General features: G+C 35.8%; 1 protein-coding gene across 3 annotated transcripts in view; it reads right to left on the bottom strand.

Moving 5' to 3' along the window:
- The window catches only part of LOC109334220 (midasin), a 48,347-nt gene that overhangs the window by 14,701 nt on the left and 16,885 nt on the right, over nt 1–16,761 (bottom strand). For all 3 annotated transcript variants that reach the window (XM_019569858.1, XM_019569859.1, XM_019569860.1), the window contains exons 26-46: nt 11,203–11,350; nt 10,604–10,702; nt 10,412–10,512; nt 10,199–10,288; nt 10,050–10,115; nt 9,700–9,864; nt 9,163–9,370; nt 8,150–9,042; nt 6,310–7,815; nt 6,074–6,242; nt 5,747–5,815; nt 4,998–5,086; nt 4,670–4,918; nt 4,236–4,371; nt 4,041–4,126; nt 3,862–3,956; nt 2,491–2,632; nt 2,301–2,390; nt 1,419–1,542; nt 1,020–1,174; nt 372–485 (exon numbers count right to left, since the gene is read on the bottom strand). In XM_019569858.1, coding sequence (XP_019425403.1) covers nt 372–485; nt 1,020–1,174; nt 1,419–1,542; nt 2,301–2,390; nt 2,491–2,632; nt 3,862–3,956; nt 4,041–4,126; nt 4,236–4,371; nt 4,670–4,918; nt 4,998–5,086; nt 5,747–5,815; nt 6,074–6,242; nt 6,310–7,815; nt 8,150–9,042; nt 9,163–9,370; nt 9,700–9,864; nt 10,050–10,115; nt 10,199–10,288; nt 10,412–10,512; nt 10,604–10,702; nt 11,203–11,350 — 4,794 coding nt within the window. The remainder of the gene's footprint in view (nt 1–371; nt 486–1,019; nt 1,175–1,418; nt 1,543–2,300; nt 2,391–2,490; nt 2,633–3,861; nt 3,957–4,040; nt 4,127–4,235; nt 4,372–4,669; nt 4,919–4,997; nt 5,087–5,746; nt 5,816–6,073; nt 6,243–6,309; nt 7,816–8,149; nt 9,043–9,162; nt 9,371–9,699; nt 9,865–10,049; nt 10,116–10,198; nt 10,289–10,411; nt 10,513–10,603; nt 10,703–11,202; nt 11,351–16,761) is intronic.

Genomic DNA, 16,761 nt, shown 5'->3' with positions numbered 1-16,761 from the left:
GTGCCAAAAACAGAAATAAAACACAGACCATTGTTCAACTACAAAAGTCGTCAATTATAACAAATTGCCAGATGTACTTTTGTTATTTAATAACAGGGGAGGAAAAGGTACAATTAGTGAGACTACTTTCATATTTAAGACATGCAAATTTTGTTTTGGATGCCTAAATTACATTTTGCTTCATAACCAAATAGGAGGCCTATATTATCCTTGTTTAAAACCCAAAGCACTCCAGACAGAGACAAAAAGTTATTCCAATATTTCCATAACAAGTTTCAAATCAACATTAAAATTGACCATGATGGGGGTCACTAGTTACAAATGCATTATCCAAAAAGTATAAATAATTGGAAAATGTAACGAATATAAACCTTCTTTTGCAGTTTTCTACGCTCTGCTTGAAGCTTTTCAAGCCTTTCTGCCTTTCTATTGTCAGCTTCTCCAATAAAAAATTGTCCTGCTAAATAACCACATTCTTTTCGCACCTGGAAAAAATTTAGTAAATTAACTGTTAGAAATATGCCTATGTTTAGTATGTAGGTTTAGCCATCACCTCACCATAGCTGACTTAGTGGAAACTATTTCAACCTTAAGATAAGCAACAGTGTTTCATTTAGGAATTAAAATAAGTGATAACAATAGTAGTAGTAATATTTATTAGAATACATAAAAATATCTCATAATATCTTAGGAATCTAGTGTTATGTCTTGTATCACATTCATTCACAATAGTATCAATACAATTTACCATTAGAATAGTATCAATAGTATCAGTTTTAAATAAAAGTTAACATTATTAATGAGTTAAAAATTGTTGTCTTTTAAACAAAAGTCCATGTCATTTGTGTTAAAGATTGTTGACTTTTTAAAAAAAGTAGTATCTTATGTGTTAAACATCATTGACTTTTAAATAAAAGTCATACATATAAATGGTGGATGGTGCACTGCAATGTACACAGTCAATGCACACCCATTAAACTTAAAAAGATAAAGGCAACAGTCAACTACTTTTAGAGTACCTGAATTTCAAGTTCAAGAGATGATATTGTTTCAACAAGTTGGGAGTACTTGCAATGGTACTTCATGGCAGGATCAATGTCATTGCAGCTAAGCAAGAGATGAATGCGAAGTTGTCCAATATGTACCCATGCACGTCCAATAACATAATTGAAATCTAAGAGAAAAAGATTCAGAACCAGGAGAATAAAAATATCTGCTAATAGATATTATAATTTAATGCAGCTAGGCAGAATTTAAATTGTGATAAAATTATAATGCAACAAGATTATACTATATTCTAATTCTACACCAGAAATTTTATACCTTTCTATGGTAACTTTTCTTGGTCGTGGATAAAAAACATAGTGAGATTATATAGGTTTATTAAAAGAGGAGAAGAATAAGAAGCACATGATTACCCGCGGTAGAAGACAGATGATACAGTTCTTTAAGCAGCGGAATTATGAACTCATTGATTGAGTTTTTCAATCTGTGGTGACTTGATGATGAAATAAGGGTGCTCATCAAATGGATGTTTTGCTCCTAAATACAGGTAAAAAGGAAATAAGAATAATGTAAAGCGTTAAATAAATAATATAAAGTGGAATGTAAAGCATTAAAACATCCAGGTATTGTACAAGGCCGAAGGCTGAGGTTCAATCACAGAGAGAGATACTTGCTGGGAGGGGCAGCTGCAAAGACCTGAAGGGTATCAGTCCCTTGTCCAAATGGAGGGGGATACCTCCTCAGTCACAGCAGCCATAGAGACCTGAAGCCTGAAGGTGATCAGTCCCTCATCCCAACGACAGGAGATTCCTCCTCAGTCCCATAGTATAAAAACTACTCTTATGCGCTTATTACATAAACAACCAACTCCAAGATGTTATGAGGCCGAAATATTCAATACAAAACATTAGCTCATGAATACTTTTCAGCGTCAAATGCCATCCCAATCCATTTTTCCCATCTTTTTTAATAACTAGGGAAGAATATATTTGTTTCTTCAAATATGACCTTTCTCACACAATGTAAAGAGTCCATGGCTCAATACAGTTACCTATTGCAATTTATTCAAATATGACCTTTCTCGCACAATGTGCCATGTGCATTAATGATAACATATTATACAATGCTCAATTCTTTCAAAAACTTTCATAGCAATATATAGCTAGTTTCACAGACTGGTTTAAGTTTCCAATGTTTTGTACATGAAGTCAATCAGTACATCATTCTGAGCATTTTATGACAAACATTGTAAAGCCTCGGAATGTATTCAAAAAAGTTTGAGGAAGAGCACATACTGTAACTATGTTCTTCTCAAAAGAAGAAAAGGTCAACTTAATTGTAGTGAATTGAGCAGCATCAAAAGATTTTCTGTGTGCAAAAACAATCTGCAATTATGAAGCACCATAGCTTGAATCAACATTATAACTTAAGAACTAATTATGAGGTGTGAATCACTGAGGAATCAAAAGAAAGCAACAGTATTACCTGCTGGAAAAGAGAACGAGCAGTAGATAAAAGGAAACTAGGCAGTTGCACTCCACGACGAGAGCTTTGCCACAAATTGGACAAGGTAGCTCTAAACTTGAGACCTTGCACCCAAAACTCCTTTATAGCATGTGTGCTTTTCCTGAACAAATAATCAAAAGAAGAATGAGGCTTACCTATATGTAAAGCTTCATGTGCCAATCTCATGAGTCAAGTATTAGTGAATGAACTTCCCCAATAACATAAGTAAAATTCTCTATGTCTACTAATTACATATAACGAATAACCATACAATAAATCAATATAATGCTGCCAAGAAGCACATTGACCAGCATTTAATCAAACTGAAAGGAAGTAAAAGGGCTGCATCGGTTCTAACCCCAGAGATAAATTAATGAACATATGACTCGGACATCTTGATACAGAAACACCAAATCTTGAATTAATAAAATGAGTACAAATACAACCTAACCTTAATCCCACTAGGCGGGGTCAGCTAATTAAGAAAATGAGTAATGACTTGATTTCATTTGAAGCTACAATGACTAAAAACCACATCAAAATATTTTATGAGCAAGGATCACATTTTGTAAGCTACTCCTTCATCCTATTTGGTGTGTCTCATATATATATGACTTCTCAAAAATTTAAGAAGATTCACATTTTATTATCAAGTGTAACACATCTTTCATAATGACACATTTTCAGATAGTCCAAAATTAAAAGGTAAATCACAATAGACCGGGGAGTATTATTAGCTTCCGCGTAAACAAGACAAACCTTCGAAAATTGAAAGAAAAAACGGGCAGAGCCAGGATTTTGGTGCAATGGGTACCAAGGCAAACAGACATATTATAGTTTAATGCTATGTGACTTTTATTTGAAAGTCGATAATATTTAACACATAAATAATGAATAATGTACTGCCATTATAAAAAGGTTTTACAATCACATATTTTATATATAGCTAATATAGAGCAACGCTAGTCACACTCTTCAATGCAGTCTATTTTTGAATGAGTTTCATGTGCAATCACTAAACAGTGAATGGACCCATATAATTTATTAAGTCTCACATTGAATTTATGTAATAATAGAGAGGTTGTTATAAAGAGAGTTTTGGAAAAGATAAATTACTAATTTTCCCTATACTATAAACTATTCTAGATGATAATAAGTAATTACTAAGATGAAAAAATCAAAGAAAGCATAAAGGTTTTGCCATTTTTAATAGAAAAAAAGCCATTAAAAACTGGGGGTGACTGTGGCGCCAGTGAGACACCCCCTGGTTCCGCCACTGACAAGGGGCAAATAGCACAGAAGATAGGAACAAATAATAAAATATCTCCACGATAAATAAAATGAACTAACGTATTCTGCAAGACAGTTGATGCACAGACTGGCTGAGTGAGCATTTGGGGTAGTGCAACACTGACAATATCAAAACCCTCCATCTTTGAGAAATCCTGTGTAACAGAAAAGGTCATGAATGGGTCAAAAGGCATATAATCTAGAACTCAAGATGAAAGCAAATGTACACTCACACATACCATATTAAATCTGGGGAAAGATTCCCACAAAGATTGATGCCATATAAACCACATCTCAAGAATAAAGCTTGAAATTTTCAAATTCACTACAGTGATCCCCAAAACCAAAGGCAAAAGAAAACGTTAGAACCCTTGTACAAGTCAACTCACAAAGCAAACGCAAGTGTGTGCCACACAAGGAGATCTTACACCAACCTGCATCCACCGTAGTCCATGCATTCAGGGTCCACAAGATCTTTTGATGTGGGGAAAACATTTGTGGAGTTCTTGAGGAGAAACTCAATGAAAATTTCAAAGCAGAGTCCAAAAGGTTGGAAAGGTGTTCCACAGCCTATATTCAATGAAGGATGGTAAATTATGTTTAAAACATCCGTTAAGTACACACACCATTTGCATCATAATACACAGTGTTCTAAACAATTCACATTTTGTACAAGGTCAAGTACAGCTCTCTTCGGAGTATATATAACTAATAAAATAAAATTAATTTCTTTATGAGGAAAGCATAATTATAACAAGCAGCAGCAAAACATGCATAGCCAATCAACTAAGCAGTCAAACAGAGAATCTGTTAATGGTAATATTAATAAAAGTAATAATAAATAATAGCAAATTGTTGTTAACATTACATGGTGTAACTCTATAGGATTGTCCAAAGGAATAGTTGTGAGCTCCTGTAGTAACTCCATGTCCCAGAATAAACTAGTATTATCAACTGGAGGAAGAGTGTCCTGCCAGCCTTCAAATACAGATTTCTGGCATAACATTTCACATGTAAACAAACAACAAGATGAACTTTCGCGAAAAGCTGATAGGTCTTCGGATCCTGTATTCATCATCAACTTGTTCTTTTCTTCTTCAAAGCATCTTAAAAGCGTCTGTTGAGCAACATGACTAACAGTTCAATGAGGAATGCACATTCATATAGATTTCAATTGCAACATGAAAGACACAAACCTGATACATCTCCTCCAACTGCTTAACAATATGAACATCATCATACTCATTACCCCATTTCTCCATTGTAAATGATGACATTGAAACACCTATATCATTATAGAATCAATTATGCATTCACAAATAAATCATATGAGCAATAATCCAGTTAAAATAAACCTGATATTTGTACACCAGGAAAGGGTAAAACCAAAAAACATTCTTACAATGTATTTCAATATATACATTCCAGATTATATATTCAGCAAAATTGTAATGGTGAAGCATATACAAGGGAAAATAATAAAAAAATATACCAACTTCTCCCTTTTTATGCGGAGAAAAGAGTAAATGAAAATAATGTCTAACCTAGAATGAAGAATAAAATAAATGTGCAGGTTCAAAAAAAGAACCAAACTGTTTCCCCTTTCCCATTTCCATCCCCCCCTCCCCTCCCTCCCCATGCAGAGCCTCCTATGGGCATCCCACATGAACCAAAAATTTATTTGAATATTCTCAGAATTCACAAAAATGAAAAAGAAAAAACGATAAACACTCATGATACAAACATATAAATATACAGCACAACAAAATGTTGACTGAAGAATATCATTGTATCATCTTTAAACAAAGTGCGTGAATAGGCCAAAGGAAATTACTCAGTGGCCATCGGATCTCTCAAAGATTAAAACTCATAATGTGAATCATGTATCCTAAATCGGGTAGTCACAGAAACTGTTATCAGAGAAAAGGGTATGGGAACAATATACCTTGCATCACAAGGAAGCGGAGATTACTATCAAATAAAGCAACGTCGGCATGATGACTGCTCAACAATCCTGAATTTTTTTCAAAATAAAATTTAAAATGAATAAAAAATGACCAACTCACCAAAACCTAAAATATTTCCAGCTTAAGAGCAAATGACAACTTAACAGGATAATAATGTCCAGAGAGTGGTCATTTACTACCAATTAACAAACTAATTAACCACATGAGTGACTAAATGTTCCAAAATTGGAAATACTGGTACAGAGTATTCTTTTTTTGTAACTTTTCCAGAAATAAAGAACAGAAAGAAATATGAAATAGTAAACCTTGATTACTAGATGCAGTCTTTCTTGGCCAAAGCATTTCAACAAATCTTAACAGCTGATCCTGCTTGTCATGTATATCAGAAGAAGGGGACAAAAATGGGTGACCACCATGAATCCACAGTAAGGACTTTTCCGAGAGAGAAAACCTCTTCAAATTTTTGCTCTCCATCTGTTTAAGGGGAAAAATATTAACATTCTGAAAATAATAAGAAAAAATAATATTATGCTTAACTTACCAGAAAATCATCTACAGCTTGTGGACAGATATCAATAAACTTTCCAGCATCTTTCACCAAAGAATGCCAAGAAATTATCATCTCATCAAACTTTGAAGAAATGAAGTAATGCCAGAATAGTGCATGATCCGCAATAAGGTCAGAGTATAGCTGTATTTTAAAATCAAATGATTGATCCTCAATAAGCTTAGGAGTTGAAGCAACAAGTTTATTAAGGAATTCATCTTCCAAAACATGAAGAGACTTCAAAAGTGGAATAAAGCAGCGGGCTTCATCATTAAAATTATGCTGGCTCTCAGTCTCCCGTTGCTGGTATGTTAACCTTAGTGGATCAATGCAACAAATGGCATTATAGAGATGTTTAATTTTTTCATTTGATGAGGCCAAATGAACAAAATCGAGTGATAAAGGCGGTATTAACTGCAAATCAAAATTTAGCTTCCTATGGCATGAAATATATTCCCAAATAGGATGCTTCACCATCTGTTCAGTCAGCGTGACAAAGTTACAAAAGAACTGACAGAAGGGCTGCAACTGAGAACTAAACCATCTAAACCAAATAAGATAGAACTTCAAATCACTTTCCAGTGCTTGTTCAATGGCCCAATTCGCTGCAAAGAATAACATCTTAATCGTGGATTCAGAGTCAAATTCACATTTGCTTTCAAAGTCAGTAATTATCGCATTTGATGCCTTGGGAAACATAATTTCATGTAAAGTCTTCATATCCATCAAATATATCCTCGCATGATCGCCAGAAGTTTGCAAACGAGCTTTAGAATATCTGTTCCTTGCAAATCTATATTGATGTGAAGCAAACTGTGTTCCTAAGAACTTCAGATACATGCAATTTCGTTTTACAGAAGCTTCAGTCGAGTGGTGTATATGTTCCCTCAATTTCAGTGGCATTGGCCATCCACCCGGCAAGCTCAAAGGTCGCACCACCAAAGAATCATATCCACACAAGTCGGTTATTGATAAATATTTAGCTTTAGCAAAACTAATTATATTTTCTCCTTCAACCTCACCCAATGAGGAGAGATATACATGCTCCCAGCTCATGTGTAGACTCCAAATAGGACGACAACCCTTCATTAGAAGCTGCACAAATAGCTGAACCCAATGTGAAAGGTCTAGATACGTAATGTGAGCATTAAGCTCCGAACCTTTTTTCTTAGCATAGATATGGGCTATGGCCATTGAGTCAACCAATTGAGCAACCGGTATACCAGATAAAACAAGAAATCTCTTCACATCTTTCAGTTCAGCATCCTCACAATTGTATCCATCTATGTCATCTAATGCCCAACATGGTGACATCATAAATATTTCAACTCCCCTATTACGCATTGCTCGAGAAACTTCACCATGGTGTGGATTAACTGTGAGAAACATGCGGAAATTACGGTGTGGATGAAGAACCAATGGGTGTCCATCAACAATTCCACGTTCATTAACCGTAATTGATCCATGAGGTTCCACCAAGGAGTTAATTCTATCAAGAACCTACAGATAAAACAAGCAAAAAAGTGAAAAAGATACAAATTGATTAAATGGTTTATAATTTAGCTTCTTAGGGGGTAATATTTATATGAATTTTTAGAACATATAAATTTTGGAAAAAAATGCTGGATTGATGTCAAAGATAATGAGCAAAAAACAAAATTCCAATATACACATACGTTGAGAGAGTAATCAGTTTTTACACTGAAGATAAATTCAAATTGAAGCAATGACAACAAATATGATTGTTCTCAGGCAAGGTAAGCTTTAGAAGAATGAAATACCTATATATTATCTAATATAAGCATCACATACTATTGGAATAGTTCTGACATACCGTGGGGTTACAGAGATTTGCATTCTCCAAGACAATCCATTCCCCTTGCTCTATAGCCTTTATCAGCAGTCCTGTAACCCATTCAAATTTTTTTGAAACCATATTTTTTGGATCATCTGCCTTCAACTTCAAAACTGTCTTCAGGGCTAAATCAAGTTCGTGCACAGAATAAGATATGGGACAAGAACTCCTTTCTATACTCAACTTCAACTGTTCAATGACATCAACTAACAAACTAAGAGAACAAACAACGTTCTTCCAGTTTTCAAAATAATTTGAAGCAGATGCTGCCAAGCTGTCAAACTTCATGGCAGACAAGAGAGCAATCCATCTTGTATATAAATCTCTTTCCCAAATAATTGCTTCATTTGAAGCCTCCAGTTGTAAACTGCAGTACTCATTAATGTAGCGCTCAAGCTGAGCAATAACAGAGCGTAAATGTCGTAGGGCATCATATTGTTCAAAACATCCAAGTAATTCCGAAATATCGCTCGCAGATGAAAGATTTATTTCATTTAGTATGTTGCCCGTGAGGTTGGCAAGTAATCTTATCAGTGAAGTTTTTCCAGAGCAGGACGGGCCAACCAAGATGCATAACCATTGACGTTCTACACACTGAGCAGCAGCTTCCAAACTTTGACAAATTTCAGGCAGTATCAGGAGCTCACGGCTAGGAGCAGTAGATAATTGGACACAATTTCTCTTAATAGTAACATTCCCCACAACCAAATTATGTGAGTTGAGCTGAACACGAGGATAAGGATTTATAAATGGCACCACCTCAAATATCTCCTTGAAGAGCCGTAAGACTTCCTTGCGGTCAGAAGCTGTACGCATTCTTTGAATGTAGACAAAGTTCAAGAAGGAACATGAACCCAAGTTCTTGGGTGAACCTAAATTAAATATAATGCAATATCAGGACTAGGGAAAGAATGTATCAGAAATACAACAAGAAAAACAAGGAACACCAGAAGCAACAAACTGGCAGTGAAAGGAATAGGAAATAGTAGCACCTTCAATTATCTCACAAGACCGAAATATATCACGCAGATTGAACTCCCAAGGAAAGCCATCCTTAGCAAACTTATGATTCAACATGGTATCTTCATGCATTCGTGTATTGAATAAAATTAACTTTGAGAGTAAAGGCCTTGGGATGGATGAAAATTTTGATTCACAAATGGAGAGATAATCTTCCTGAACTAACTCATCCACATATACCTGTAATCAACAAGTGAAAAACACATTAGCATATTCAGAGCAAAATAAAACATTGACTAGTGAATAAAATTTAGGGTGGGGGAGCATAAAAGTACTTGAAATCACGACATAATGACTGAAAAGAAGTTCATTTCAAGGCTAACAATACAATCTGGAAGGAGAAACTTAATTAGAGTTGTTTTTTTACTCAAAACCTTTTTAATTACACTCTAGTAACCCACCAGAGAATTTGGACTTCCGATTTTTCTGCATTGCTTGTTAAAAAAAGATCACTTTCAACTTCTTAGAGGCTAAAGAGTAAATACAAAACCAACATACAGCTGGCATACCTTGGTAAACCGATTAAGGAACGATCTTGGAAGGCCTTTCCTACCACCACCTTGACATGACGGATTCTGACAGGCAAAAACTCTAAATGATGGTGGACATTTATAAGTATTCCCCAGCTCTGGTATAAACACCTCAGCTCGGTGGTCCAAAATTGCATTTAAACCCTGATTAAAAGAACTGTATTACAACTCATACTGTACAATGGCAAAGCACCTCACCATTTTTTCAACAAAGAAGCATAGAAAGAACCAATAATAAAGGTAGAAAGAATGCATCACAGCTCATAAAAAATGAGTTGAGGAAAAGAAATTTAGGAGGATTAAATAGAATAAATGGATCAGGGAAATACCTCAAGAACAGATTGTGGAGCAAGATTAAGCTCATCCAATAAAACCCAACTGCCTTCTCTCAAGGCCTTCAGAATCAAAAAAGTTTGAAGTTAAATACATATCAAAAACTGAGATCAATCTGATAAGTTTCATTGTAAGACAATTCAACCTGCAATAGTATGCCATCCGACCAAGAAAAATTCATTCCCTCATCACCTTCCACTGGTAAATCAGACCCCAACAGATCCATCATATCAGTCTGCACAAAAAAGGCATATATAAGAATACAGATACACAGTACAAACCTAACCATGACAAAAACAGAGTTGCAAAGTTATTGAAGTAATTACAATTAAGCACTACAAGGCAACAAATTACTGACCTGCTCAGATAAGTTTATCCGCACCACTCTATGCCCAGAATATTTTCCCAAGGCGACAATTAAACTTGTTTTCCCTACACCCGGACTACCTTCCAGTAAAACTGCAAACAAGCAGTCAATTAAAAGATAATAATTAAACAGTAAGTTAAAGAAAGAATTGAAGGAAAATCTAATGCAAATGAAGATACATACCAGGTTTGGAAAGCTGCATAGCCCGCAAAACTCTCAAGGCATTTCTGCGGGTAGTTGGTGCCTTGAATTCGAACCCGTTATCCTCACAACAATCAAAACCTATAGGCATAAAAAACATTCAGGCATAACAATCCAAAGAAGACAATTTACCTGCCATTATTTCATAGGAATAAATATTATAACAAAAAAATGATAGGAAGAAAAGAATTCCTCTCAAACAGTCCAACTACAAGAACAACTAAAACCTACAAAGAGTTTATAAGCTTATAAGAATATTGATTTGATATATAGAAGACAAAACACTAACCCTACTGGAACTGGGAGTCAAATATTAAACTCCTAATGGTAATTAAACAAGGGAACAAATAACTAAATAAAGCTCATCCTGTCTACAGGATAAGAGTGACAGGACAGTAGAGTAAGTCCCTTCATGTTGAAGTCCAAATTTTAATGAGCCAACTGGATAAGATAAGGTTCTCTCGTTGGTCTATTATACCTAAGTGTGAAATAAATATAAATAACATAGGATAATCTATTATGCATCATTCCCTCCCTCTAAATATGTTGTAGATATTCTAAAAGCTACATCACACTATTACCTTTCTGGATATAGAATGGATTGATGCCAAATAAATCACTGCATTGTGAATCAGCAATATGTGACTCATCCACAGTTGTGCCAAATTCACCCCAGCCGTAGTTCCCCATTCTTGAAAGTTTTGAATATGACACATTACATATGTCAACCTGTAGCAATAATCCAGTCAACATAAACAACTAATTTCAAGGAATTAAAATGATTAGAGACATTAAGATGATCCCTAACTACATGGCACAAAAGGGCAGAAGTGAAATAGAAAACTAGAAATGAAATGTGTTTTTGATTTTATTGAATTGAAAACCACTCTTTACAATAAACAAGCTTATTCCTTTAAATAGAGGGAAAGCAAATAGAAAGAACTCTAGAAAACAAACAAACTAACAAACCAGTAACTGCATTAATCAGATACTGATCTTAACAAACTAACTACCCTTTTCTGCATGTGACAATTAACAATTTGCATGGGACAAATACGTCAATTGCTATAGCAGAAAGGAAAACTATCTAACTATTCTCTAATATACCCCCTGAAACTGAGGGTAGTTGACTAAGGAAGCTAAGTCAACTACTTTAAGTTGCTTTCTTAGAGTTAGAAACCTAGCATTAGCCAAAGGCTTGGTAAGCACATCAGCTGTCTGAAATTCAGAAAGGATGTGTTTCACTTGAAGAGTCTTGGCTTGAATTCTATCTCTTACAAAAAAGAGATCAAGTTCTATGTGTTTTGTTCTATTGTGAACAAGATTGTGAGACATAGACACGGTACTTAGAATAAGAGGAATTTGATGTAGGATCTTGAGTTTTGAAAGTAAAGACTCAACCCAGATCATTTCTTGAGCAGCAAGAGCAAGGCTTCTGTATTCAGCCTCAGTGCTGGATCTAGATATTGTTTACTGCTTCTTTGGCCACCAAGTGACTAGATTAGGCCCGACAAATAAGGAAGCCTCTAATATAAACTTTCTGTCATTAAGATCAATGGCCCAATCTGCATCACATAGAGCTGTTAGAGTGATAGGAAGAGAGGGAGCAGAAACAACAACTTTGAGATATATGCTAAGATGGAGAGTTCCTAGTAGATATCTTAAGATCCTTTTGACAGCAACTCAGTATTGATCAAGAGGATTACTCATAAACTGACACATCTTGTTGACACTATAAGCTAAGTCAGGTCTAGTGATTGTAACATATTGAAGTGCTCTGACTACTGATCTGTACAGAGTAGGATTGTCAAAGAGTTTTAACTCAGTCTTGGACAGCCTGCAAGTGGTTGCCATAGGAGTGATGCTAGATTTTGCAGAATCCATATTAGCTTTCCTGAGAAGATCTTTGATGTACTTGGTTTGAGTGAGAAACAGAGTCATCTTGAAGATGCTTAACCTCAATTCCCAGAAAATAGTCTAGATTTCATAGATCTTCAAGAGCAAAGGCAATGCTCAGTTTGTTAACAAGAGCAGAAATTTAAGAATTTGATGACCCAGTTACGATTATGTCATCCACATAAACTAAAACAAACAGTTGATAGGTACTAGTGAGAGAAATGAAAAGTGAATTATCACATTTGTTGTTCTGAAAACCTAACTAAAGTAGTGTACTTTTAAATTTCTCAAACCATTGTCTAGGAATTTATTTGAGACCATATAAAGCCTTGTTTAACTTGCAGACATTGGTTTTATCACCACTTTGAAAACCAATAGGCTGAGTCATGTAAACCTCTTCATGCAAAACTCCATTTATATCAAGCTGCTGAATTGTCCAACCATAAGTAACAGCTAGGGTGAGAAGTATTCTAATAGTAACAAGTTTGACTACAGGTGAGAAAGTCTCATTATAATCAATTCCTGGTTGCTGATGGAAGCCTTTGGCAACAAGCCTGGCTTTATACTTCTTGATTGACCCATCATGATTTTCCTTAATCCTGAATCCCCATTTGCAGCCAATAGCCTTCTTGTATGGGGGAAAGGGAACCAGGGACCAAGTTCCCAATTTTAGCATAGCATCATACTCTTCTTGCATATCTCTTTTCCATACTGGACTAAGAAAAGCCTCTTTGGCAGTAGAGGGTTCAGTATGAACAAGAAAGAGGCTTGCAAAACTGGATAAGATGGATTTATTTATGCAAGCTTTGGACCTAGTTGTCATAGGATGGGAAGGTAGGGGTGCAAGGGTTAAAGTAGATGAGGAGGAAGGATTGTGTGCAATGGATGATAAAGGAGATATAGTAGTTGTGGGTGAATCAGAGGAAAGGGATGTGGCAGGGTCATTAATGAGGGTTGCAGGGTCATAAATAGAAGAAAGGGAAGTTGTACTTTGAGCAAGATTTATGTGATGGTGCGAAGTTGTTGTTTCTACGGAACAAGGGTTTGTAGGTGCATGGTTGATGTGAGGTGTAGTTGTGGTTAGGTAACTTGTTCAGGGAAGATGATGCAAGATTATAGTTTTCGGAGGTAATAGGAGAGGATGATTTGGTAGAGTTTTTGAAAGGGGAGACACGTTCATTTAATTTGATATCTTTAGAAATGTATATCATGTCATCCTTGGGTAGGCACTTATACCCCTTATGCATAGATGAGTACCCTAAAAAGATGCATTCAGTGGACTTATAGTCAATTTTGTGTGTATTGTAGGGCCTAGTAGGGGAAAGCAGGTACGTCCAAAGACTCTTGGAGATGTATAATTGGAGTTTGTTCCATACAGGAGGTAATAAGGAGATTTATTGTTAAGGGTGGCAGAGGGAAGTCTATTAATAAGAAACATAGTTGTAATGAAGGCATATTCCCAAAAGATTAGGGGTAATCCAGCATGGGCCAATAGGGTTAACCTCGTTTCAACGTTGAGTCTATGCTTTCTCTCTATTGTTCCTTGCTGATGATGTGTATGAGGCATGATAATCTGTGTGAAATGCCTAATGCAGAGAGGTAGGATGTAAAAGGTCTAAACTCACCCCCAGCAGTTTGAACAACTTTGATGGTTTTGTTAAACTGAGTTTGAACCAGTTTGGTGAAGTGTTAAAAATAGTTAGGGTTTCAGACTGGTTTTGGGATCAACTATAGACAAATAGTATTTAAAACCATATTCATAAAGAACGGGTGTAGGTCCTCATAAATCTAGATAAAGCAAATCAAATGAATTATAATAACAAAGTAATGGAATTAGGAGAATGAAGTCTATGCGAATTGCCATAACAACATGCATTACAGAAAACAAGCATTTATATTTGAGTAAGAAATTTTACAAAGAGACAGGATATTGTTTACGGCAGTTATGTGGGTGGGTCCTAATCTACAATGCCACAAAAATTGAGTAGAAAAATTTCTAGATGTAAGACTATCTAAGGTTGTTGATTTGAACTAGCCATCTGAGTTGGGAATAGAAGCATAGCAAGCTGACTTTTGTGGGAAGAGACTCTGGAAAGCATAAAGACCCTCTGATGTGATTGACCCTTTAAGAAAAATGGTGTTAGAACCCTCAGGTTTTACAAAACACTCATTAGGGTGAAACTCAAAGTAATAGTGGGCACAAGAAGAAGATTATGTACATATAGAGAGATGTGAGGGTTCAAGGGAGAAGAAAATGTGATAGTTCCACTGCAATATAGGGTTCTTTTGTGCCATTACCCATATATAGATGTTCTGGACCAAACTGTTCAGCAGTGGAGTGAACTAGAGTAGGATCAGAGGTGACATGGTTGGTAGTACCTGAGTCTGGAAACCATAGAGAGTGCTTTGAATCTGATTCTGCATATGGTGGGTAGCCTGATGGATATTGATGTTGAGGGCCATTAAAGGCATAAGGTGGGAAAGGGGGTATGTGGTTAGGCATAGAAGATGGATAGTAGGGATAATATGATGTAGAGGGAATGGAATAATTTTGGCCAGTGTATGAGTTGTTTGGTTTGGAAATTTGTGGTCAGGTCTTGATCCTCTAGAACAACTGGGGTTGGGTTGTGAGTTGTTAAAATGGGAGGGAGGATATGGATAGGGGTAAGCTAGATAAGGGTTGGGTATGTTGTATGGAGCAAAGTAGCACCATGCTAGATCATGGCCAGGTCTGTTGCAGTGGGTGCAGAAGAAGTTGCTTCCCCACGGACTAGAAGGTCTGCCACCCCTACTGATTCTGTCATTTCTCCTATTGGAACGTCCCCCCTCTTGATCCATCATTAAAGGAAGGAAGAAGTGAGTCATATTTGTGGGTGGGAGGGGATGTTGTTGGTGGATAATTGGGGTTGAAAGTTCTTGGATTAGGGACAGATTCACTAGATGGATGTGAGTTTGGAATGGTGGCCATGTTGGCTGACAAAGCATCAGAGACAACTTTGTGCTTGTTCTTGATGAGTCTTGATTCAAAGGTCAATAGAAATTGTTCAAGCTCATTGATAGAGGGTGGGTCAATTTGGCTTTCAATTGTTGTGATGACAGATTGAAATTCTTCACCTAATCCATCAAGAATGTAGTTTGTGTGTTCAGCAATTGGTATAGGGGTTCCTATGGATACAGGTGAATTAGTAATAGCTTTGATTTTTGAAAAATATTCTGAAATATTGTTGTTGCCTTATGAGATTGTACGAAGTTAAGCTCGGCGCTGCTTGCTTCTAGCTTTGGTGTGGGCATTGCAAAAAGGGTGAAGTTCAGCCCACAATTGGCAAGATGATGTACAACCAATAACTCTTGTGTGTAAGAAATCAGAAATTGAGTTGAGAATCCAAACAAATACAGTCTGGTCTTGTTCTTCATTAATCAGTTAAGATGATCTTAACAAACTAGTAACTTCATTAATCAATTACTGATCTTAACAAACTAGCTACCCTCTTCTGCATATGACAATTAACAATTTGCATGTGACAAATATGTCAATTGCTATAGCAGAAAGGAAAACTATCTAACTCTATTCTCTAATACATACGTCAACCTGTAGCAATAATCCAGTCAACATTAACAACTAATTTCAGGGAATTAAAATGATTAGAGACATTAAGATGATCCCCAACTACATGGAACAAAAGGTCAGAAGTAAAACTTGCCCATTGCTTTTTTATACAAACGCAAATGAGCTCTCCAATTCCACTACATAACAAACATGCAGACTCGATTCTAAAAAGAATCGAACAAGATCAAGAGAAACAACATTGTCCTATAATAGCACTAAAGATGTGGGCATATCATTGTCCCACAGGAGAAACAACAAAAACAATAGACTCGATTCTAAAAAGAATCGAACAAGATCAAGAGAAACAACATTGTCCTATAACAGCACTAAAGATGTGGGCATATCATTGTCCCACAGGAGAAACAACAAAAACAATAGACTCATAAGACATGTGCCGACACACACAAAGAAAATGTCATCCTCAAAGTAGAAAGAGAGAAGGCATTTTGAATTTTGAACTCCTAGAGAAAATAACAATTAGGTGTATATATATATCAACGTGAATAATTATAAATTGTTTTCAAATAACGATAAATTAAGAAAACATCATCTGTTACTACAGCACTTAGATCATATATTTCTAACTCTTTTAAGAGCACAGATACAATGAAATAACTAGTATGCATGGAAATGCAGG

The sequence above is a fragment of the Lupinus angustifolius genome, chromosome LG19 (genome assembly GCF_001865875.1).
Source record: "Lupinus angustifolius cultivar Tanjil chromosome LG19, LupAngTanjil_v1.0, whole genome shotgun sequence".
Classification (NCBI taxonomy): Eukaryota; Viridiplantae; Streptophyta; class Magnoliopsida; order Fabales; family Fabaceae; genus Lupinus; species Lupinus angustifolius.
This window is presented reverse-complemented; position numbering and strand designations above follow the sequence as displayed.